The following is a 25,547-nucleotide window of genomic DNA, read 5'->3' as shown; positions in this document are numbered from 1 at the left end:
AGATGTTGGGTGAATAAAGGGAGGGCAGTGTGCCATATGGCTGCTAGATTTTTTTGTTATTTGATTAACCTAGACTTGAAATAAAATTATCTTTTTACCCCTGCAGGATGACAGCGCACTGTATCCACTGGCTGGTGGAATGTGGCTGTCCTGATTGAAGTTGTAAGAGGAGGACACATCACACATAGTGCGCAAATTGAACAGTTTAGCCTGGGCATTTATTGTTACTGTTCATTGTGTTCTTGGAACTATCCCCGTAGGCCTATAGGGTGTGCCAAATGTAGTTCTAAGAGCGGCCATTTCTTGTGACAACACAGCCTTACACAGGTGTTCTGATTAGACTATAGCATTAGTTCTATGCAATCAAACAATTGAAACACCTGTGTTTTGTCACAAGAAATGGCCGCTAAGGACTACAATGACGTAGCCGCTGGCACACACTATATGCACCATACTTCCAATACCAGGGCAGGGAAGTCAGACTCAAACCTGTGCACTAAGAAGAGACAGTACCACATTCCACCACTAAGCACAACACAACCCTTAAATGTACAATGTCCATCACCACTAGTACCAGTATAACCATCAAGAAACTCTCCCTGCTGTACATCCCAGTGATCCAGTCTATTAACAAAGCTACTCCTCCATATGGAATGACAGCTCAATAGGGACATTTTCATTTTTTATTGGATAGGCCTACATGGCAGGCAAAAAGGGATACATACCTGTACTGTAATGATTTATACAGAGACGGATGACATGTCATTTGAAGACCTTACAGAACAATTTAATCTAATTGATAAAGAGGATTTCTTAAACAAGTGGGATCTGTTTTGGGATTGGAAAGGGGAAGGAGGGGAGAACAAAATAGGGTTCAAAAGTTCTTAAATTCTCTTTCAAAAGTCTGCCCTATTATTTTATAGGGAAATAGGCAAATACTATAGTCAAAGTAACCAAGATGTGTGAAATTTAAGATTAAAGGGCCCTTGGTTGGTTGTACAGAGAACATGACAGAATGTGATTTAAGTGTAGGCTGGACTACACAGTAAAGTTGTACAAATGTTGGGAAATAAAACTCAGGTGTGGTCATGTTTTAATTTTGTAGGCATAATCAACATTTTCTGATTTTCGAGAATGAACCAGCTGAGGGCGCTGGCGGACCTCATTTAAGAGACTCTTTTATCTTGCGTGCATGATTGCGTGGAGTTCACCTCTCTTGAAAATAATATCACAATGAACAACAACCAGCCAGAAAGTTTTACCGTGAGTCCCCATTTCTTGAAATGCAAATGTACATTGCTTTTGTTGATGCCTCGTTTCATCCCGTCTACTAAAATCACTTCAATTAATCCCTTTTAGAAGCCAAGGCAGGCTGTTCTACCAAACCACTCCAACAGAGTCCTGCAGCACCCGTCCTTCATGCCGCTGTTCTTGGAAACAGGCTTTGCGCTGCGGCCTGACAATGACATCGTGCTTCACCAGACCGGTGAGCAGCCCGCTTGCACCTTATCCAAGCATAAAAAAAGAAGTCATATCAACACCAGAAGATGGTGTTGATATTTTTAAGCTGAAAAGCTTTAGGATCTCCTTTTAGTTGACCTTGTAGGCCTACCAGTGATTTGTACTGTCATGAAACGGTACTTTTTTCCTATTACAAACTTCTACGAACTAATTCTTCAGTCAAATCAATCAATCAATCAATCAGTGGTGGAAAAAGTACTCTCATTCTTTCAACAGTGTAGAAATACTCTGTTAAGTATAAGTCCTTTATTCAAAATGTAAATGAGTAAAAGTACAAAGGTATTGGTATCAAAATATAGGCCTATATCAAAAGTAGAAAGTAGGCTACTCAAATACACAAGTTTTCACATGTATAAAATGTTTAAAAATAGATATGAAAATAGCTGATCTACAAGCTCACAATGAATGCTCTTATCAAAGCATTATGAGCTTGTAGATCTGCTATTTTGAAATGGCTGAAGTGGTTAAGGTATGTTTTGTAATAATAATCAAAACATTGTACTTAAGTAGGCTACTTTCCACTACTGAAGATGGAGGACAAATTGTCATTGACAATATTGTGTGTGGTATGTCTTTGCCCCACCAGTTCCTGTTGCAATTCCATCTGATTTCTTCTACATTGAGCCGAGTTGTGGGAGCAGGATCCCCAACATAGTGACTGAATTGAAAGTGAGTGCAAGAGATTTCAAAAGATTATTGGGCATTCATGTCGAACAGTATTTTTGGTAGAAGTGACACCTGTTATTGCGACCGTCAGGGAGCAGTTTACTATGAAAACCTCCACCGGCCGTCCGTCCGTCGGTCGGTCACACGTCACACGTCACACCTTTGCCCTGCTCATATCTCCGCATCAGTATATAGGGCTTGTTTGTTTATTGTATGACATCACGCCACATCATCAGCTGTGGACTCTGTGATGTCATCGTATCGCATCAGTATATAGGGCTTGTTTGTTTATTGTATCGTATCTCCATATATGGCCATCTCCGTATATGGAGATATAAGTCGTCCATGCCCAAGTATGGGCTGGTGAGGTCAGACTTTGTGTGATGCGTAGGTTATCTCCATATATGGAGATTCAACATTCCAGGCAATGCTCTCTTCCCTGGTGAGAATTGCCCCTTTATATAGGGCTTGTTTGTGTATTGTATGACATCACGCCACATCATCAGCTGTGGACTCTGTGATGTCATCGTATCTCCATATATGGCCATCTCCGTATATGGAGATATAAGTCGTCCATGCCCAAGTATGGGCTGGTGAGGTCAGACTTTGTGTGATGCGTAGGTTATCTCCATATATGGAGATTCAACATTCCAGGTGTAACTATGGCTACCCGTATGACGTGAGAGGTGGAGGTTGTGATATTTGTGGACACGGTCGCTTATCTCCCGATTAGGGAGTCTTACTGGTTATAACAACATATTGTAATGATGTAGGCTTAGGCCTTGATGCATAGATTGGATTGGCTACTCTATTTTCCCGAAATGATATTGGGCATTTGGGAAATAGCCTAATCTGGCCTAATCTAATAAAATGGAAATTTAGAAATGGAAAAAGCAGCAGTCAATTCCATTGTTTCCCCAATATAAACCATACAACATGTGAGATATAATGCCCGTGTCAAAAATTCATCCAGATTACCACAGATTAAGATAATGTAATGAGCCTGGGTTCTCTTTGCTGTGGTGGGCGGCCTGTTCTGTATGCCCACCATTATGGGTTGGGGTAGAGATTATGATGGGGCTCAGACAGACTGGGTCATTTAATAAGGTTGGCCATCTCCTATCAGACAGAGCTTAGATCCTGGCTAGGGGTGAGAGGAAATTGGGATCAAGAACTAAAGGAGGAGTCAAATGCTGAGTGTGGTTGGAGGTCAGAGTGAGGTCTAGGCTGAGCCGTTATATGGTCCCCCTGTTTGTTTAGTAGATGAAGTGTATAGGAGACATGATTGTATGTTGTGAAAACATAAGCGAAAGTAACAAGGACAGCACAAAAATCCTGAAATAAGGTATGCAATGGGGCATAATATAAAATGAAAATCTCCATTACAAATGAAACCAAAACGCCTACAATTCCTGTAAAAGCTGTGATACAATGAGATTGTTTTAAGCCCTATTTAAACTCTAAACTAGCCTACTTTCAAACTCCCCTCACTTACCATCCCTCTTTCTTTCTGTTCCTTAACAGCCATATGAGTGCTTTCGCCTCAACACCCCAGCACCAGTCATGTCTACCTGTCCAGCAACTCCTAATCATCCGGACCCATTCAGTGCGGGGCCGTTCCCCACCAGGAATCTGGGAAGCCCCACATGGAATATGAATCCAGGGCTCTCCCCGATCCTACCATGGCGCATGGGTCCAAAGCGGACGGTGCTTCAGCTTACCTTAGAGGAGGACCTGGCTATAAACAGCCTCCTGAAACTTTACCACGGAGATCTCCGCCACCAACAACCATTACATAGCGGGACACTTACTGTCATTGATCCCCAAACGGAGCACTTCAGTGGTGGTGGGTCATCGGTGGAAATGAAAGGCCGCCTTCATACTGACGGGCCGTATCTCCAGGCAGTTCATTTAAGCCTGTTGAAAGAAGACGGAACCTGGAACCTGGAAGTAAGAAATCCTGATCATCATTCTTTCCTGCTACAAGAGGTTTCAAAGAGATTCACTGGATCTCCATCTGCTTCAGAGTGTGATGAAATTTCACCTTCACTGATCGCAGGTCGTGGAGACCGCTCCGATTGTACCCAAATGTGTGCTGCACCAGTTTTGGAAGAGAGAATGAATGCCCTAGGCATCTACTCTAGGCTTGTGGAGGGTCAGGTGGGATGGGATCGGGGTGGTGATGCTCTTACATCATCCTGTGATGAGGAACATCTGTCAGCATCTCCACCAGTGTTGTCTCCACCATTGTCACTGTGTTCAGAGTTCAGTGAGGAGAGCCGACCGGGTGTGTTCTGGGAATTGCCTGGAGTGAGTGAAGGGACAATGTTGGAGTCAGAATGTGTGGCTGTTAATGTTCTGTTAGGCCTTGGGGAACATGGAACCCTGTAATTTCCAGCACCGTGACAACGTCTAGTTCAGGTTCCCTGGCGACTGTTCGCATCTTGGCTAACACATGCCTCGTAGAAAATAGTTTCCTTTTGTTCTCCTTTGTTTTTGCACTGACTTTTTTTGTTTGTGGCATAACCATACACAGTCAAACTGTATGAATAACCTCCAGTTAAACTACATGCAAGACTTGAGTTTGCACTTTAAACTTTTGTGTATTGTATGCTTTGTAGTTACTTAAGTCACCACTGACCCAATTTTATGTGCCTCATGTAAATAAATACCTCTGAGCAAATAAACCATGGTTTTATTAATAGTACGGTTGTTCTAGAGGAAAAATACCCTACTCAAATACTGTATATACAGCTTACTGTACATTTCAATGCATCAAGAAACAAATTACCAGTATCCATAATGACAAACTACAGGGGGAGCTATTTTGCCAGAATGACTTTTGCAACTGGTCCACGTGCAAACAGTAAAACTAGGTACATATTGAGGAGAGTTTGAGCACAACACCAAATAAAGCTACTCCATAAGCTAACATTTACACAACTATACATCTTTAAACAATGTCTCTTGCTGGAACATAACAAACAAGTTATTTTGAGTTCTGTTCTCAGTTGCACAATAACCCGATAGCTGTGATCTGTGTAAACAAACATCCAGAGCTCGTGAAATTGATTCGAAGGCACTTCCTGATTTGATTTGTTCTGATATTCTTCAGGTGATTCAGATCATCTTTAAACCTGGCAAAACATTCAGTCAAATCAACGTTTTACTGCGTTCTTGCGTACCACATTAAACTGAAATGTGTGGAGTTACAGTAAATCCAAATTCCTGTTCATCTGGTTGCCACGGCTGACAGGTTGTCAGGTATGGCAGGAATGACATACTTTGCTAACATGTGTGACTGTTGTGTTTTGTGGTGTGTCAGTTATATAATTACATTAACTGATATTCCTTGCAGCAGTTCTGATGTGTTTCCATTCAGGTAGGGCAACAGTCTTTGGAAATTGTACATTGTATTTCAACAGTGATGATGAGGTGTTTATGCAGGGTTACACAACATACAGGAAGATTCACATTCTAGAGTAATAATGCTGTTCTCTCAATGGATACATATATTTGCACATGTAACCACCAACAACCATGGTTCAAACCCAGGTCCCCCACATGGGAAGCCAATCATCTATAATTCCCTTTGCCAAAGGAAATATTAGGCTTCTGGTCTTCAGACAGGACTACTCTGCTACACACACACATACACAATGTCACTCAGTAAGTAGCACCTGAAAGAGCCAGATATTTAGGGACAAGGAGGATTGAGTGTCCTGCTATCCTTTGCGCACACACATAGTATAAGGAGGATTGATGAACAGTCTTCTGGACTCCAGGTCTACTGTTCAAATGTCACATCATTCTTCTTTTTGGAAGCCTCATAAGCCGGTTCTCCTTCAAGCATAAGATGCATTTAAACAGTGGCATCCCTCTACGGTCTTTCTACAAGTTCAACATAGCGAAGGTATTTCCTCATTCTGTTTTGAACAGGCTTATTGTCTTCCACGGCCAGTTTTCAGACTCGGTGTCCCCCCCAAGCCTCCAATCCATTTCAACAACAAGGAATGTCTCCAGTAATATGTAAACTCTTTTCCCCCTCGGGGAGCTCGGCTGCAGTGGTCCAGTGGTTCTAAGGCAGTGGTCTCAAAGTGGATTCCAGGGACACAGAAACACTGTTCTAAGATATGGTCCGAGACTTGGGGTTAGTGACCATGCTGGCAGCCTGCATGACCCGGTAGCGCTCTCGAAGGTTCCGCCGCCTTACATGTTCGTTGGTGATCTCGAGAACATTGACTACGGGGAACCAGCCCCTCTGACCGTCAGACAGACGGTTCCCCTCGTACCAACCTGGGAGACATGGAGAGAAGAGAATGGGAGGATGTAGGGGGGATGAGAGTTGAAAAGGAGGGAATTGGACAGACAAACAGGGAAGAGGTTTCTGTCATGCAATAGAGTCATCACAAGTCAATAAACTGCTACGTTTGAGGGTTGAGGATTGAGGCAGTCATTAGGGTTAGGGAGTACAAACAAGCAGAGTTGGGGAGGACAGTGTTAAATATGACCATGAACCAATTACAGTATTTTCAATGTCTATGAAATATCCAATCCTGACTACAATGTATTTTAAGTTTTTAAGTAAGATTATTTATATCTATCTAGAGCTTATAAGGTGAGGCTAGAGGAAAATGAAAAGCGATTTCTATCACAATTGTATAGCTCTGCCTTTGGGGGAATTATTTATCTACCAATTTTAAATCCCCCACTGTATTAAGCTTTTAGTTTTTTTCTCCCCTATGTTTTCTCTAGTCTTGTGATTTATGTAATCCTGCTGGTCCCAAGAATACTGTCTTGTCTCAGTGGTGTCAGGAAATACATTTGCCTCGTAGATAATTGGGGTGTGTAGGATCCTCCTCTCCTCTCCATTCCTCTTACCCTCGTTAGTTTTGCGTATAACGTTGATGATCTCAGTGGGTTCCAGAGTGAGCTCATCCGCCTGTTGGGCGAGGTATGGCTCTATGCAGTGCACCTGGGGACAATCTGGCAAAAGGATGATGGGAAATTAATACCTTTAGACACGTACCTTTAGACACGTGCGCTATGCATGTAATTACAGTAGTATATTGCAGTGGTTTTCAACCAGTGGTCGTTGAGGGGGCCCTTACAGGTCCATTTGGTTTCATTTTATATTCTCAAGTTAGATTATTGTTAAACATCTTAAACACGAGTTCATTTACAAGAAGTCTACACAATTAGAGAATGTAGAGAATGTAGATTTTTCTTCGTTAACGTTTGCGTGTATATTCTTGGGTCTAAGATGAGCACATCTCATCAAATGGTGATCTGTGGCTCAAATGCTGAATAAATAATGGACTTTGATATGAAAAGGGTTAAACTCCACTGGCATATTGTATGTGTGCTCATCTTCTCACCCCAGTCCTCGTAGATGACCTCTTCTTCGTCTCCATCTGGGATGCCGGGGTTGGGGAAGGCAGCCAGCCACCGGTGCATGTCTGACCTTCGTACAGAGACCACATGTCAAGAAGCCAATTTTACCACATTCTAACTACTAAAAGACGCACAAAGACCTAGCATGCAAATGTGGCCAACATCAAAGCACAAAGGAAACGCATGTACAGAACAGGTATGCACTAGGGATGGGACGATATGAACCATTATCCTGGGGCGGAACATTTGCCAAAAAATAGCAGATCTACAAGCTCACAACGCGTCGCGTTGTGAGCGTTGTAGATCGGCAATTTTTTGGCAAAGACATTTGATAGAGAGTGAAAAAAGACAGCATCAAGTATGTATATTATGAGTACCTTTTACCAATTATAGAGGGTTTATGTGGTACCGGATATGCAGCTCGGCAAATAAAAAGTGAATTGATCGCAGTGCATGACGGAGGACGATATCACGATGAATGAAATCTCCACGATACGATTATCGTGAGTGTTTTTTTATCACGATAAACGATAATATCGCATATCGTCCCATCCCGCACGTGTGCATGCATACGCACGGCACGCACCTGCATGCACATAGGCACTGGTGCACGCTGCTGGCCTACTTACTGGGACGGAGCTTTGAGTAGCCTCTCCATCATGCGTCCCTGGTGGTTCTCCAGCAGTGTCAGGTTGAAGCAGTGTTCTAATGGACTGGGCCCGCTCCCGCTCTCCTCTAGCGGCTGTGCTTGCACCAGCGAGCGATGGGCGTGGTCGAGCACCAGAAAACGCTCCGCTCTGTCACAAGAACAAGAAGAGGACGATGACGAGTAGAACGTTATTCTTTTTCATATTTTTGAAGCGGTGAAAGCCGCTTCCAAGGAGTGGCTTTTGTCTGTCCCGTACAGTCCGTCCCATATAGGCTTCCAACGAGTCCTGTGTCCGTGTCATGTCCCGTGCATGCAGTATTGAGGATTGGTCAAGCTTCACATGACAATACGGCCCTCCAGATAAAATCATTCATTCATTCATTAAGAATTCATAAAAATATAGAACTAAAACACATAGAAAGTATAGATCTAGAACACAAAATGTATAGATCTAGAACACAGATTTCATAGCTCTAGACAAGAACACATAGAATAAAAATTCACCGCTTCACTTCGAACCGAGGTTTGTTTTTTCTATAGTATGTAGATTTGTGTTTATTTAAGGGACTTAAAGGGAGTCGTCCCCTCCAACTTTAATTCAGCCATTACTTAAAAAACCTGTATAGAAGTGACTCTCCAACTTGTGAGCTGTGGCTGAGCATTGTGGAGGAAATGTATGTGATGGAGAGATTTACACATAGACTCACGAAAAAAGAGGAGCTGTTTCTTGAAAAGTGGGAGAAATGGACTAAATACACACCCCAGAAGAATGACACCACGGAGGATTGATATGGACTGAAATGTGACGAAGAAAATGAAGTAAAAACTAAAAAGTTGACCCTGTGAATGTCTGTGCATGTGACAAAATAAAAATTAAGTAAAAAAAAAAATACTACCCCAACGACCACAACAACTACAGACCAATCTCAAACAGACGTTCTTTTAATTTCTTTTTTAGAAATATCCTGGGAAAAATTACACAAGTACACAACAACATTCTTTTAGCTGTTGACTCCGGATCCTGTGCCATCTTAGTCCTCCTTGACCTTTGACACAATTTATCATGCCACTGTTTTAAAATGTTTGGAGATTTAATGTGCCGATTTCAATGATTTCAACATGCTATACAAATAAACTTAACTTGACATCAAACGTCAAAAGGAACAGGAAAACAAAATCACACTAACTGTGCCACTTATGATATGCATTTGGCTGTTTTCTAGCAGTACATATTATAGCAGTACATATTATCACCTTAATATGGCACTATCATTATGCCTAGTTGTATTCGATACATTATTATTATTATTTAAATTATTATTATCATTTCTTTCTCTTCTGTACAGTATATAAGACTTTCCTCTTTCGTGTGCATTATACTGTACATATTCAACTTCTAGTGTCTGCTATTTTCCTCTACTCTCTATGTGACTATTTGAGGAAGTTTGGAGGGAAACATGAACTAGTGACGCACTTTAAAAGAACTGCCATTGGCAGTGTGGTCACATCACCTGAACGAAAACTGGCAAATGACACAAACGACAACCAAACAGTTAAGGAGAGGAGAGTTAGATTTCTGGTCAGCACAGCTTCCAGGATGAGTAGAAATACCCCTTCTATGGCACACCCATCAGGATGCTAAGATATAACCCACTATGGTTAATATAACTTTAGAATTGCTTGATTCATGTGGTTAACCTTCAAAAGTTGTCTCTTTATGGGGATCTTTGTGAGTGTGAAGATGATATTAGTTAGTGGCACAAATACTTTAAACTTCAAGTATACTCAACCGTGAAAGGCAAAATTCGGCAGACAGACCGTCGAACTCTCCGTCTGCCTTGTCTGTTCTGTGTTTTCAACACTATAAGAGAGTAGAATATTTAACTAAACGCTTGAAAGGAGGACTGACCCTTTCTTGGCAGCGATGATGAGCAGGTCATTGAAGAGAAAGAGGTAGACGGGGATAAACTTGGCCCTCAGATTGAACAGCGTTCCTCCTTTGGACATCTCCTGCAGCTCGCCCTTCTTCTCCAGATAGCGTGTCGTTGAAATGATGGGGATGGCCTTCAAAGCGAAAGGGAGAGTGAAAAGGGGAGAGAAAGAGAAAGCAAGTGAGAGAGAGAGAAAGAGAGCGGAATGTGAAATACAAAGAGGAAGCAATATGCCTGGAGCATGGCGTCATTACTCTGCAGTGTGACTTACCTTGAGCTTGTCAAACTCCAGTGATTTGGACAGGTGTATCAGCTCCTCCACCTGCTTCATCTTCCCAACCTCTGTGTTACATATCTCAATGATCTGAGAGATAAGAGAGAGTGTTCAAACTACCAACAAGGAGAGATTTGAAATAATACAAAACCAGATGGAAGTATACTGTATGAGGAAACAACTCAGTAAGCAATTATTTGTTGTACCAATACCAATTGTTCTATTTGTTATACTGTTACTGGGTAAAACATTGACAACTTTGACAATATACATAGGTAGCTACTAATATACTGTATATATAATACCATTGAAGCATAATTGAAATTGAGAGAAAAGGTTGAGAGAATGAGAAGCATGGGCATACAATCATGAAACATCAAGAAACGTTAGACCACATTAAATCTCTCTCACTCATATAACGTACTATAAACAAGACTAATGGCATTGCTTCACCTTCATGTGGATCTCTGACTAAATGTAGCCAGTTTATGACATCAGTCATCCATGACATATGACTCCAAAACTATATATTTAAAAAAAAACTAGTGTGAAGTGAGCTGTGCTAATTTTATTAAGCGTCCCACGAAGCTTGACGCGGGATAAACGGACAAAGCCAGATGTAGGAGCGGTTAGCACCACTCAAAAATATCTAAAAAATATGTGAAAAAGAAGTACTTCCAAGAGGACCAAGTGGCAGCATGCACAACATGACATGGGGCGCTGGTCGGTTCACAGACACAAACACAGACAAACCCACAGACTCACAGACAGACCAATTTCGAGTTGGCTCAGCCTCCTACAGAGCCACGCAGTAAAAAAGCCCTGCTGTCTCTCGACAGCAGTATCAGGTTCATTCATTCCTTTAATGAATGCCTCCAGACCGCTCCCTGTTTAAAGAAGCCTCGCTGCAAAGTCTTTCCATCTCGCTTCACCGCTCTGCGTTGGCCTCAGTAACACGACTGTATGACTCACTCTCTCTCCGGTACTACTTAAGACAATAGGAAATCCTTCACTCAAGACAATAGTGGAGGCCAATGATGCGTCTTCTCCACTCCAGTGTTATACAAAAAGAACCATCCAGAATGTTGGCTTAACAAGGGTCAAGGGGGAGGAGGAGGAGGAGGTGGTTACCTTAGAAACTGACGCCAAGGCCTTGGATGCTGTCTGCTCTTCATTCGTTCCCTCCTTTGTTCTTTTCAGGATGTTCTGAGAAGGCAAACAACGACAGTCTATTTTTGCACCGGCCAAAACATCAGGATGCATTTTTTTCAGACACGTAAACAAAACAGAAACACACAATCAGGGTGGTAAGGTGCGGCGAAGAGCTTCTCCAGTGTTTGCTCATGTGTCAAGGGGGGAGTGGGGCAGATTATGCTGGAATGAAGACATTCCGCAACACAACGCACCGTGATTAACTCTAATCTGGGGCATTTAAATGGCATGTAAGAGGAAAGCAGGCAGAGGGGTCAATTATGTCAGATTCTGTGGTACGATAACCCCAGTGTTCAATAGCACGCTTAACCCACATTGTTTTCAATCGTCTTTGCACAGGAGTCGTACTTGCAGAGTAAATGTGGAAATCCTGTGACATCACTGACCTTATTACCCTGCCTTACCTCCTAGTCTCGAGGAGATAAAGGCATTATTTGGTTGGCTTTCACTCTATAGGACCCAGAGTGAAAACAACGAATGACATAGATTTTACTTCCTGCGCTGCAACCTGATTACACACAATGCCGCTCACCAGTACATTTACTAAAGTACTGTACTTAAGTAAAGTTTTGAGGAATTTGCAATTTTACTTTTTTACTTTTTGTATTTCCAGTTTCCAATACTTTTACTTCTACTCCGCTACATCTTGGATCCAAATATTGTACTTTTACTCCACTACAATTATTTGAAAACTTTAGTTACTAGTTACTTTGCAGATATAAATGATTGATTATATTATAAAACCTACATTAATCAACTTTAGCCTTATTTTATACCTATGCTATTTGAAAATAGACGATCTACATTTTGTACTTTTACTTTTGGTACTTCATGTATATTTTGATGCCAATACTTTTGTACTTTTACTCAAGTACATTTTGAATTCCAGACTTTTACTTGTAAGGGTGCACACACACCAAGATAGGGTCACCAGCGGATAAACTCTTTTGGTGCGCGGCTGACTAAAGACGGGGAGAGCGCATTCTGTCCCAAAGCCTGTGCCGCGCCTGTCCAGAACCCTCCCCATTCCGCCTTCAACTCACCCGATTGGACAGAGGGGGGAAACCAGAATCTCCGTGGAGAATTTATCTGCTAAAGCATAAACGTAAGGTCGGCGCGGCGCGCAGATATCTTCCACTGACATGAAACCGCCACCGGTACTTTGGTGTGGGTGCAGCCTAACAAGAGTATTTCTACATTGAGTATTGATACTTTTACCTAAGTAAAACATGTGAGTACTTTGCCCATCACTGCTGCTCACCTCGATGAGCATATATATATTTTTCTTTTTTTATCCCACGATTTTGTAACCCATTTTCACCCAGTGCCAATTGCCTATGTAATCCTGGGCTCTGCTCTCCCTCTGCCACGCCTGGGGAGACAATGGACTGACCTCATGCTTCCTTCTATGCCTGAGTAGTCCAAGTTGCTTCTTTTCACCTGACAGTGGGGATTTCCCCGGTTTGGACATAGCACGTGGAAGGAAGACGTTATTCCAACCAGTTCCTTTCCCCTCCATCAGGCCCTTTCACCAACCCCACCTAGGGTGTGGGCGCTGATGACGCGGAGGAGGGTACACACCGCCAGCGCCCACAGCATCCCCCGGCGGGAATCAAACCCAGGACCTTCTAGCTGTGAGGCGACAGCGTTAACCACTGCGCTACTGTGCCCCCACCTCGATGAGCATCTTAATGCGGGTGATGGTGCTCACCTCGATGAGCATCTTAATGCGGGTGATGGTGCTCACCTCGATGAGCATCTTAATGCGGGTGATGGTGCTCACCTCGATGAGCATCTTAATGGTGCTCACCTCGATGAGCATCTTAATGCGGGTGATGGTGCTCACCTCGATGAGCATCTTAATGCGGGTGATGGTGCTCACCTCGATGAGCATCTTAATGCGGGTGATGGTGCTCACCTCGATGAGCATCTTAATGCGGGTGATGGTGCTCACCTCGATGAGCATCTTAATGCGGGTGATGCGCTGGAACGGCAGCAGCAGGAAGGACATGAACGGCAGCCGCTGGCACTGAGGAGACTCCTGGAGACGAGTGATGACCGTGGCAAACTGCACGTTGTTCTTCCTGTGGGAGGCAGAGATTCAACAAGAGATTACACAAGAAGAATGGGCGGGCGCTTGCAACGAAACACACAAAGTAACCAATTCCAATTCTTGGAGAGAATATCAGTGGAAAATCATAACTAGGTTTTTTAAAACCCCGTTATTGACTGCTAGAGGCTGCCACATCTTTTGGACATGTCCCAAGCTTACCACAAGACTTCAAGACAGCCATATTAGGGATTGTGCCAATGGGCTTCGAAGGCAGGAAGAATATCTACCTCCTTCAAATTCTATTAACAGCAGCCAAGAAAACCATTACAATTAATTGGTTAGGTGCACTCCCACCGACTCATGATCAATGGCTGAACAAGGTAAAAGAGATTAGAGACATGGAAAGAATTACCTATTTGGTGAGGCTACAAAATGAACAATATATTAAAAGGTGGGCGCCTTTTGCGCACATACTGTAGAGGTCTAGCAGGACACCCCCCTCCTCTCTCTCTCTTTTTTTTTCTTTCCCCTTTTTGTTTTCCATGTATTATGTCTATGTGATTTCTGTTTTGTTTTCTGAAATTTCCTTGTGTAATTATCATCTTGAATTTATTGGAAGCTTTTCTCAGATTTACATCAATGAAAACTCCAAAGTGTGAACGTACAGAATGTAACCTGACAATAAAAGAATAATTTGCCAAAAAAAAAAACTGCATTTGTCCTCGTCCTCCCTGTCTGTCACCATCAACTAGATTGTGATTTTCCTGCCATTCTTTAATCCTAAACGTCTGAGAGACATCATTTTATAAGTTCCACTTACACCCTGTTCAAATATACAGTATAAATAAAAATTCATTGTTTAACTTTGGGGGTAGGAGGGTGTTGAATAAACAGAGTAAATTGTTAGGAACTGTAGGCTACTGCAGTGCTGTAGAGGGGGCAGGTTGAGCATTGCTCCGTCCTCACATGAGTGTGGTGTAGGTCTTCTCCTGGTAGATCTGATTGCGGACGTAGTCGATGTAGGCTGGGAAGTTGTGCTGGGCGTGGTAGTGGATGATGTCATTGATGTCGGTGAAGACCAGGCTCTCGTCCAATCGGTCCTCCAGGTCCTTCAGGAACCTTAGAGGGTGGGTCAGCAGGCAGAAGTCAAGGGTCAACATGGAAAACACTGATTTTTCTTAGGGACGGAAAAGCTTGGCACTGCTCCTACATCTGGCTTTGTGTGTATGTCCGTCCATTTGTCCGTCCCGAAGAGCGTGGCTCTTGGTGGAACGTTTAATTTAATAAACAAAAGGCACCGCTCACTTCACACTGGGTGTGTTTTTATTTTTTTTACGACATGGCTCTGTTGGAGGGGAGCTGTCTACAAATGGGTCTAATCCTGCAAAACACTGGGCCGATCAGAAGAGCGTGGCATTAGCCATTAGGCCAAGGACGTACCTGTCTGCAGATAATATTGTGAATATTGTTTTAAATTATTTTATTTTCATTTTACAATAGCCTAGTTTGACCTAATAGCCTAGTTTGACGTGAATGGTCGTCAGAATGGACCACAAAAGGTCCTCTAATATGGAGTCCAGAGGACACCCAGAGGTCCTTGGGGGTTTTCCAGGTCATAGACGACTGACGTCACATAAAGTCTATGATCCACAAGAAGGCGTGCCGTTATTAGACACAGTCGTGTTCAATGAAACTGTTATACAGTAACTGTTAACTGGTGACGTGAGGGAGCTGGAAATATGCAGTAAACAAATGATAACAGCACTACAGGCCAAAGACCATTCTTTATTACAACTTGGCACTAGATCAGAAATGACTAGTGTGGTCGCTTTTCCACTCAATCTTATCATCTTGTCCGCCTGTAACTCTTTCATCAAGTGACTCAGGGTTCAGTTCCAATCATAAACTCATCCCATATATCGTTCCTCGTCCTTCCTAACCCATCCGCGCCTCTCTTCCTCCTCTCCAGTGTCATTTCAAGTCATAAACTACCCCTCTCATATCCTGTCTTCTGCTCCAAAGCCCTGATCCCCCCCTTCTGTCTGACCTCTCTCTCTCACCTCTCGCTGACCTCGCGGATCCTCAGGACGTTGGAGAAGAGGGTCTTCCGGTCCCTGATGATCAGCGTTTCTTCCAGGTCACGGTTGTCCAGGAAGTGGTCGGTCAGAACGCGCAGGGAGCGGAGGTAGGACGCCTCTGACGTCATCACCTCAAACATGCTCTGTGGAGGAAGGCATGGATTAAAGCAAATGGGCATGAGCTTGTGGTTTGAAATGATGCTGTGCATTATGCATCTTGTGAAGTGGGGCGCTGGCTCGTTGCTTTTACTGCTCTTGCTACTAATTTATCTGTCCATCTATGGCATAGATCAGGGCTACTCAACTTAAGATGGTTCAGGGTAGAGGTCTGCGCAGGACTGATTTTTTAATCCCGCTCCCGCCCGCTCCCGCATCATTTCTGACCACTCCCGACCGCCCCCGCAATGATGATTTAGTCCCGCGGACTCCCGCGGCGCACAGTACCGCAGCACGTCCAACAGCCTCCCTCCCAAGAAGGCACATTGAAATGAGATCCAAAACCATTACCAAACTAAAAAGTGTGCGCGATGCGAGGAGCATATTTGTGACGGACTGACGGTGGCCGGTGTGAGAACAAATGAGAGAAAGGGAGGGAGAGGGCGAGCGACGGAGCCACGGCATGGAGGGAGAGAGCGAGAGGCGAGAGAGAGAGAGAGAACTTGGCGGAGAGAAAGAGAGACTCCAGTCCACGTACTGTATCAATGTGGGTGCGTTGTCCTCACTCAGCAGGGGGAATTGCGTTCTCTATTCACATCTTGACTTGCTAAAGAAGGCACATTGACGTTTGTATCTTATCCATTGAGATCCAAAACCATCAGGACTAGTGTGCGCAAGAGAGGAGCATTTGTGAGGTTGTTAACAGAGGTAAAGTGTTTATATTGCGATGGGACATAGACGATGGGACTATATTATAATAAATAGTTGTTATTTAGGCTAAATAGTGAGTGACAATGCCGCCGCAAATATCTGCCCACCGGTTAGCCATTTTCCTATCGCCAAAATAAAATGTCTGGGTTTCCGAGGCTAGTTAGCCATTAACAGACGAGAGAGGGAGGGAGGGGGAGTTAGAGCGAGAGAGAGAGAAAGAGAAAGTCCACGTGCTGTAGGTGCATGCGTTGTCCTCAGGCTCAGCAGGGGAAATTACATTCTCTACATATTTATTCACATCTTGCTAAAGTATAGATATAAGCTTTTTGCGGGAGAGTGCAGGATTTTGCGGCGCCCGCCGATGTTATTTTGACCGCATGTCCCCGCCCGCGGTGATTAAAATATCGCCCGCGCCGCAATATATGGCGACGGGTCCTGCAGGTCCCGTGGGAGTGCGCTCCCGTTGCAGGCCTCTAGTTCAGGGGCCACTCAGGGGAGTGCGCTCCCGCGTTGCAGGCCTCTAGTTCAGGGGCCACTCAGAGCAAAATACCAAAAGTCCAAGGGCCGCAAGCTAAAAAGTATGGTCCTATTTTGGACGTTTAGAGAATGATTTTGTAACACACTACATGACTAGTCTAAAAATTAAGGAAACACAAAAAGTGCGTATTTTGGACAAAACGATTGTCATGGAATGATTAATGATGAAATGATGAAGTTTCTTCATTTGGAACAAACAAAATAGCAAAACATCAGAAATTATTTGTCCACACTGAAAGTATAACAAAATGATGACCATGATGGGCCGCATAGACATGCCACAGGGGCCGCGTGTGGCCCACGGGCCGCAGGTTGAATAGCGCAGGCATAGATGGACAGATTATATGCGAAAGGGGGTTCATTTGGTTCCATTTGTACATGTCTCATGATCCGTACACACCGAGAGTGATTCTTTTGTGCGATTAAATCACATTTAAAATTTAAAAGTTACAGTATATGAGTACTTTCACACTGAGCGCGATTATAACGAGATGTAATGATTTTCTGAATTCTTACGGTGGTAATTGGGGTTCCCAAAGATAATCATAATGCAGGCCTAATGCATGTCAAACAAAAGAAGTTGAGAAACACTGTCTGTCTATCTATCTATCTATCTATCTATCTATCTATGCCCTCCCCTCCAAAAATGTGCGCTCTCCTCCTTGTTGTTGTTGTTGTGTTTTTTTTAGGTGTTTTGGGGCTTTTCTGCCTTTTTTATAGTACAGTAGGTAGACAGGAAACAGGGAGAGAGATGGGGAGTGACATGCAGCAAAGGTCGTTGGGGTCGGGATTCAAACCCGTGACATGCTGCCTATGTGGCATGCGTCTGGACCACTAGGCCAGCAGGCGCCCCCTTGTTGTTGCTTTTTAGTCCCATCCCTCCATCCTTACCTCCTGGTATTTGCACTCCTCGGGGCTGAGCTGTTCCAGCACGCCGCTGTCCCGTACAGCTGGGAGGTCCTGCCACAGGGTGCTCTGTCCTGGCATGGGCACAGGACTACCCCTGGGCGCCCCGTTGCCCGAGCAGCCTGAGCTGATGCTGGTGCGGCGGGAGCTCCAGTCCACAGCGTAGTCGGCGCTGGTCTTGCTGATGTTGCGGCACACCGTCTGCCGCCGGATCTCCTTGGTGATGACGGTGGCGCGGTACGTCTGGTAAAGCGGCTCTAGAGGGCCACGGAGGTGACAGGTCAAAGGTACATTCTGCTATGAAGACTCCCAAATACTGTAGCGTTTTGCATACAGCCCATTAACCCTTTCCAAGCCACGGGGAGCCCCTTAATATTAAAACCGTACTATATCGGACTTCCTAGGGGGGAGGGGCAGCCAATCGTCTTTTCCCGTACTTTCCCGTATTTACCGAAATAAATGATTTTCATCCGAAAATCGGCGATCGTCTAACCTTCCCTAGTCACCACTCGTGCATTGATAGCTCATGGCTGGTCTGACATGAACAGAAGTGACTCTCATGGCGTTTCCTTCTTCAGCCTTCCTTCCTCCCACCCACTTGTTGTTTGGACGTTAGCACTAGCAGAGCTGGAGTGCTAGGTGCTAGGCTATCCAAAGTGGACACATCGACTGTTCAGTCACTCCTGGACTATATGCATGGATCGTTATGCGCGCGGATCGCGCACGCGAAACGCACGGGGAGATCGATGCTCGGCCAAAACCACCACTCTATCCCAACGGAGATCGAGAAAATCACGGTGAGCTAATGACCTGGGGAAAAAGAAAAAACAACGGCGCTGTCCAAGAAGGAGGGGCGGCGGGCTCATGTTTATAAACATAATATTATGTCTCAGATCACAATACAATAATAGAAATTTCACGGCTAATCTACCAACCACCATTCTATTTCGGACGGCAAAGTGTTAACTTATTCTCTGGCAAAAAAACGACTTGGGTTGGCCGTCCCCACACCGCAAATCATGTGTTTCACGTCTTTATTTTGTGTGTGTGTGTGTGTGTGTGTGTGTGTGTGTGTGTGTGTGTGTGTGTGTGTGTGTGTGTGTGTGTGTGTGTGTGTGTGTGTGTGTGTGTGTGTGTGTGTGTGTGTGAAATTACAGCCAAACCAGAACACATGAAACTAGATACAGAGATTTCCGTATATAGGCATATCGGTCTTCGGGCCTCTAGATATGAGGGCCTCGTAGTGGCCTGAACCTCTAGTACTCTAAAATCCCCACTACAGCATCTATCTGTGTCTGTACTGCCCAGGGTGAAATTCACACAATGATGACAATGATGACGGCGATGATGATGCATAGTAAACATGCTCTATACTGGTTTCAGGTTACGTCGAACAAAGACACCTTTATTTGCATGATCTAGTCAGAGTCACAGGTGTCAGGTAGCCTTTCTTACCGTCCTGTAGCCTCGACTCCCAGTCAAACGAAGAGCCCATCCTGGGAGGTGCCACTGGCCGTCTGACAGAGAGATAGAGAGAAAAGAAAAGGGGGGGAAGGGAAAAGTTTAACCTAGACCTACTGGTATCTGACAAACATTGGATGAGTGAGACAGTTATTATGATAATATGGGTGGAAACTCTAAGCTGACACAGAGTGCAAGGCACTTGTGAAGGGAATCAGGGAATGAGTGAACTCACTGCACTTCCTCCGTATCCTCTCTCTCTTCCTTAGCTGCCCCGTTCTCCTCTTGTTCTGGAGAAAGACAAGTGAAGGAGAAAAAAAAACAAATCAGTAAAGACAAGTAATGTTTTCATGCTCCTGTAGTTTTTTTTTTATTATTAATAAAGAAAATCGCCATCGGAGCAAAGTCGCATCGTGCACACTTTATCTTTACTTTCAACAAAGCCTAACCAAAAAAACAACATAATTCCACTGCCCTAAAAACCTTAAACCCAAAACTGACTGGGAAAGCATTTTTGCCTCGACTATTCCAAAATGTACAAGCTTATTTTTTTTTTTTGGTTGAAAAATCTCAAAAGTGTGAGAACTACTGATTTAATAAGGCCTTTGTAGAATCAGCTACAGGTCTTAAATGGGTGAAACACAGAAAAGCTTTTAGTAGTTCAGCCTCTTCAGGACCGACCTCTAGGCTGCGTGAGGGACTGCATGGAGGCACTGCTGAGCCTCTGGGGGTCCGTGCCGGGCGGCTGAGGCGGGACCCTGCGTGGCTGGAGCGGGCTGATGGGCGGTGGAGGCGGAGCTCTCTGGGGCGTCAGGGAGCCGGTGCTGGAGCCGCCGGGGGACGAGGGCCGCAGCGACTGCCACTCCTCCGCTGTCGGCTGTGGGAGAGCAATGCCGCCTCGCTGCCCTATGGTGGGGCGCCGGGGCGGGATGGCGGGCGGCGCGCCGTCCGGGCTTGTGTCGTCCGGCTGGAACTCCGACACGGGGTCCGAGCTGCCGGAGGACAGCTTGGTGCGGCGCGCGGGTTTCCGCACCTTGATGATGGGGATGTCCAGCTCGTGGCACGAGACCGTGGAGGAAGGCGTGGTCTTTTTGGGTGGCGTGAGCACCAACAGCGTGTCCTCGTAGATGCTCTCCTCCTGGTGCTGGAGGAGGGGGGACTGAGTCCGTTTGGGGGGGACGGGCGGAGACTGAGAGCGTGTGACGGAGAGCGAGGCGAGAATGGCGTGGGGGCCCGGATCGGACCGCCTCCGGTTGCCCTCGCCGATGAGAACGTCCAAAACATGGTGGAACTTCTCCTTCTTTTGCTTCACAATGCAGTCCTTGCTCCCTTCCTCCTCATCCCCTGCCTCGCTCTCTCCTTCTCCATCTCTCACGTCCTCCTCCTCGTCCCCATCCTCCTCTTCCAGGTCAATCTCATCCTCCTCTTCTTCTTCTTCTTCTTCTTCTTCCTCTTCTTCATCCACCGGCACCCATATGAGTTTCATGCCAGGCCGGTGGAGGTGGCACACGCAGCTACAGTCCCTTTCGCAGCAGGGACTGCTGAGAGGCGTGTCCGCGCCGTGCTCCGCCTTTGCTTCCCCTCCTCCAACAAGCTGGAGCTCCACCTCCTTTCCGTCAGGCGCTAAAGGAGAGTAAAGTATGCAGAGTTAGATTTTTCTGAAAAGGGAAGAAGGTTTTTCAAAAAGAGAAGTACTTACAACAATGACAATGACATATTGGTTTCAACCACAATGTCCTTAATCCGTAATCCTTTTTCTTATGTGTGAGGCCACTAATACACTGCCTTTTAAGCTAGTCCCCATTAGCCAATAAGATTCCATGCCCCCAGTTATCAGTTTGTTTGTAGATCACCTATTTTTTGGCAAAAACATTTAGTGTAGAAGAGAAAAAAAGGATGCAACCAAGTAGACCCCTGAGGAACCCCAGACAATGAAGTATGTAAGGTTTATTAAACTGAAACACACAACACTCATAACCCTCTTCAAGAATACGTCTGTCTTTTTCCATTTAGGCGTTTTATCATGTCACTGATCGGTGTGAATGGATGTTTCCTGCCTGAACATTTCCTACATGTGTATCCTTAGATACAGGCCAGGGGTCACTTAACTTTCATTACAAACCCTTTCCATCTGTGTGTGTGTGTGTGTGTGTGTGTGTGTGTGTGTGTGTGTGTGTGTGTGTGTGTGTGTGTGTGTGTGTGTGTGTGTGTGTGCGTGCGTCAGTCACACACTGTCAAATCAGCACATTATCACTAATAGTGCAATGCGTTAAGTGGTATAAAATAAAAATATTTCTGAAAAGGATAATTGCATAGGAAATTTGCCAAGAGAAATTTGCCAAGAGAAAATGAAAGTGAGAGACAAAGAAGGCACGTACATGAGAAAATTGAATTAAAGTTGACTGAAGAAGGAAAACAAAAAACAAAATTGAATCATGTGGATCCCGAGATCCAGATGATTCAATTTAGTTTTTAGTTTTTTCTTCATTCAACTATGATTCCAGTTTCTCATGTACTTACAGTATCTATCTCCTCTCTCTCTCACACCTTTTGGCAATATTAGATTGTGTGTGTCACGCACTCATTAGAACGGTGTGACGCGCCATGGTAGAAAACATGTGAAAATAAATGAGAGGATGTATGCCGCTGATCAGTCTAACGGTGTACAAGATTAGCTACACACACGCACACGCACACACACACACACACACACACACACACACACACACACACACACACACACACACACACACACACACACACACACACACACACACACAGTTAGACGGCTAACTTCCTGCAGAGCCATGCCATAAATCATAAGGAGACAATGGGGAAAAGAGGAAGAAGCATAGTACAAAAGCATTAATACTGAACAACAATAAAATGCAACTTGTTAATGAGAATAAACTAAAATCATTTTGAACAGGTTGAACCTGTGTGAGTACTGAGTAAAGAACAATTTGTCTATTTTTTTTGACAGAGAGCCAGGTTGTCTTGCACTGCAAACTCCTGTAGGGTGAAGTCCATTTGTACACTTCAGAGATTTAAATTAACAGTCACTATTTTGTGGTGTGACTGCCCTGTTTTCTGGCGTTTCTGACAGGACCACAAAACGAGGAACTGATATCAGTGACAGTGTCTGACCGGAAATGGAAAATATGTTTTTTGACACCTGAATACATTGTTAGTTCCGCTGCTTTCTGGTGTTGAATTCATGTTGAACCTTTGTGAACTTGGAGAATTAGGACAAAGTTTAGCTAGCCTAACATTTACAAGCTCACACAGCGAACAGATACAATGGCTGGCAAGTTCCCAAGACATATTCACAGTGTCAAGAAAGGGGCTTTGGATCCTACTTTATAAAAGCCCAAAGTTGCATTCCACTACAGCGTTGTCTAAGCACTAAGCTAGAGCAGCACTGAGAGGCAACAAGATGACAAGTGCTAATGGAAATCAATATACGTACATTATCTTTGCTTTGACTGCAGGGAACTAGTGCGCACTGTCTTCCTCTCTGTACATAATAAGCCCAATTCATTATTTGACGTACGACACGTCGAACACAGGAACTAGCCGATCTACAAGCGTGTAGATCATCTATCTAACAACATACAATTTACAGTATATTGTATGTTGTTTTATGTTGTGATGTTTTATGTGGACCCCAGGAAGACTAGTGACCGAGGCAGCGGAAGCTAATGGGGATCCGAATAAAGAATAAGAACCCCCCCCCCCCCCCCCCCCAACCACACACAAATGATGTGTTTACCTATCCAGGTGCACAACTGACAGACAGAACCTGTTTATTAAGGGTGTTGCTACAGGGCAAATCTGCCTAAAATGCCACACCCACACTATCTGTCAGAGCAGGGGAAGCAGGGAGCTGTATGTTTACTATGCTCCATGCTTTATAGTCCAGCTGCAGTTTAAACTGTAACATAACAGTAGGGATATGATCACTAGCGTTCCAATTTTGGGCATGTCACAAACATTCAGCAGAAAATAGATGGTCTGTTTTCGGCAGACAGATTTGGTGTGGTGGGGGAAAATGGAGAGGATCGAATATAGACCCCTGGGGTCAATGAAGTAGGGATTACTACTAGGGATTACGTGATTACTATTATTTCAAACCAAGGAGTGTACCCATGAGCCACTTGCAAATACTTGCATACTAACTTAATGACAACACACCAAGTAGCAAGTAGCCCTATACTACAGACAGCTGTCAAATACTACAATAAGTTGTAGCAGACAACTTTGTCAATGTATTTAGAATAAGCCATGACATGATTGACTGACTGATCAACTGATTATTTTAACTATGGGGAAGAATTATGGCTTATTAATTATGGTTACATTACATCTTATATTATTGTATTGTTCACCATGTTCTGACCAAAATAAATAAGCATTAGTCAAAATGCCATGTCATAGGCATGGTCTTTGTATATACGGTAGCTATGCTCTCTCCCTGCTTTCGTAAGAGAACTACTTGACCACCAACACTATACCTGTAGTGTTTGATGTACTTCTCCCATGAGCTCATGTTTTAAACTTCTGATTAGAATGCAAAGTGTCTCAGATTTGCCTCAACAATTAAGATCAACTGTACCTGATCGTCCCCATTCAGCACTGACGCCATTCCGCTCCTCTCCGCCAAGGGTCTCGCCCAGTGCTCGTTCACTCTCCTGCCGAAGGATTCGACTCTTGGGGGGCAGCGGAGGCGCTTGCTCTCCCTCCGTCTGGATGGGCAGACTTCTGCGGGACGGTTTGGGCTTTATGGTGGGGGCCCGTTTGAAACTCTTCTTTGAGGCGCGCTCCGTGGTGCCATTGACGGGTGGCCCCCCTGGTGTAGGCCCCTGTTGGCTAAACCTGTCCACAATCCTTTTGACCTTCCCTTTGGAATTGCGAGGCTTCCTGGTCCTATCTCCCAGAGGAGGGGAGTCATTTTGGGGCAAAGGTTTCTGGGGGATGGGGGGTCTGGTTCTGGCTTCAGGTTTTGGGGGTAAAGGGGTCGTGGGGGATATGGACGCTTCTGGAGCAGACATGGCAGATGGGGGTCTTTTCCCGGGGCGTGTTTCAATCCCAGCCCTGCCCAAACAGAGGCCAGGCCTTGAGGGCAAAGGTCACTGCGGCGGAGTCATGCTGATCTAAACAGTGAAGAGAGGAAGAGAATACCAGTTTGAAATTTGATCAAAAGGGCATGCAACGCATCACGTATAGCAGGAGGAAACACGCTCTTTTACAATTGCCCACAAATTACCCTCCATGACAATTGTTATGAACAATCTTTATAGCTATAATAATAAAGCTATTCCATAACACCATAAAACATAGGAAATTAAGTATTACAACTGTAATGCTCTAACTTGGAGCTGCACAAGCTGCTCCCTCCTCAGTGAAGGGGCTCACAGGGAAGGGAATGTGAACTTCGTCACTGAGAAAGAATACTGGAACTTTGGACTGGAAGAGGTCCACTCCTCCCTATTGTGAAAACAATCCCAACAATGAATCATGTGATTGTAACTACAAGCAATAATGTGGATTCTCAGAAACCAGCTGCCTTGAGGTAAATCCGAGTTGCTGGCGAATATATTATTGCTCTGTGCACTGTGTGCGGTGAAACCCCATGAAAGGACTATGAGAAACCCCAGTGAAAGACAAGGCGATGGACATGGTTACTGCGTATTACTGTAATACCATGCATTTTAAGAAACATTCTTTCAACACTGGTTGAATACAATTAATATTTAACCAAAAGCTGCAATATGAGTTATATAACCATTGTGCAGTACCTTACAGTCCAAATAGCTAAACAGTTTATTTTGTTGAATATAAGCATTTAGATGAAGTAAAAGGTATATTAGCCTTAATTCTAAATAATATAATATACATAGCCTGAATAACAGCATTCAAAAGCAGTCTTGTTCTGCTCATTCAAACAGTGGATAAAGAGGGGTCACCAACCAACCCTTTGCTGTTGTCATATTCCATC

General features: G+C 44.4%; 1 protein-coding gene across 1 annotated transcript; it reads right to left on the bottom strand.

The window, feature by feature from the left end:
* Positions 1-6,313: 6,313 nt before the first annotated feature.
* arhgef15b (Rho guanine nucleotide exchange factor 15b) lies at positions 6,314-24,600 on the bottom strand (the record flags this gene model as incomplete). The annotated part of the gene is made up of 15 exons (XM_080741526.1): positions 6,314-6,483; positions 7,069-7,173; positions 7,566-7,651; positions 8,211-8,378; positions 10,140-10,294; positions 10,433-10,525; positions 11,567-11,641; positions 13,602-13,731; positions 14,667-14,819; positions 15,761-15,921; positions 18,074-18,345; positions 19,544-19,605; positions 19,785-19,839; positions 20,231-21,172; positions 24,165-24,600. The coding sequence occupies 15 exons, from the start codon at positions 24,598-24,600 to the stop codon at positions 6,314-6,316; spliced, it is 3,063 nt and encodes a 1,020-aa protein (XP_080597652.1).
* Between the last annotated feature and the right edge of the window lie 947 nt (positions 24,601-25,547).

The sequence above is a fragment of the Nannobrachium achirus genome (assembly GCF_963921795.1).
Source record: "Nannobrachium achirus genome assembly, chromosome: 14".
In the NCBI taxonomy this organism is placed as follows: domain Eukaryota; kingdom Metazoa; phylum Chordata; class Actinopteri; order Myctophiformes; family Myctophidae; genus Nannobrachium; species Nannobrachium achirus.
The sequence above is the reverse complement of the archived record's forward strand: the minus strand, read 5'-3'. Positions and strand labels throughout refer to the sequence as shown.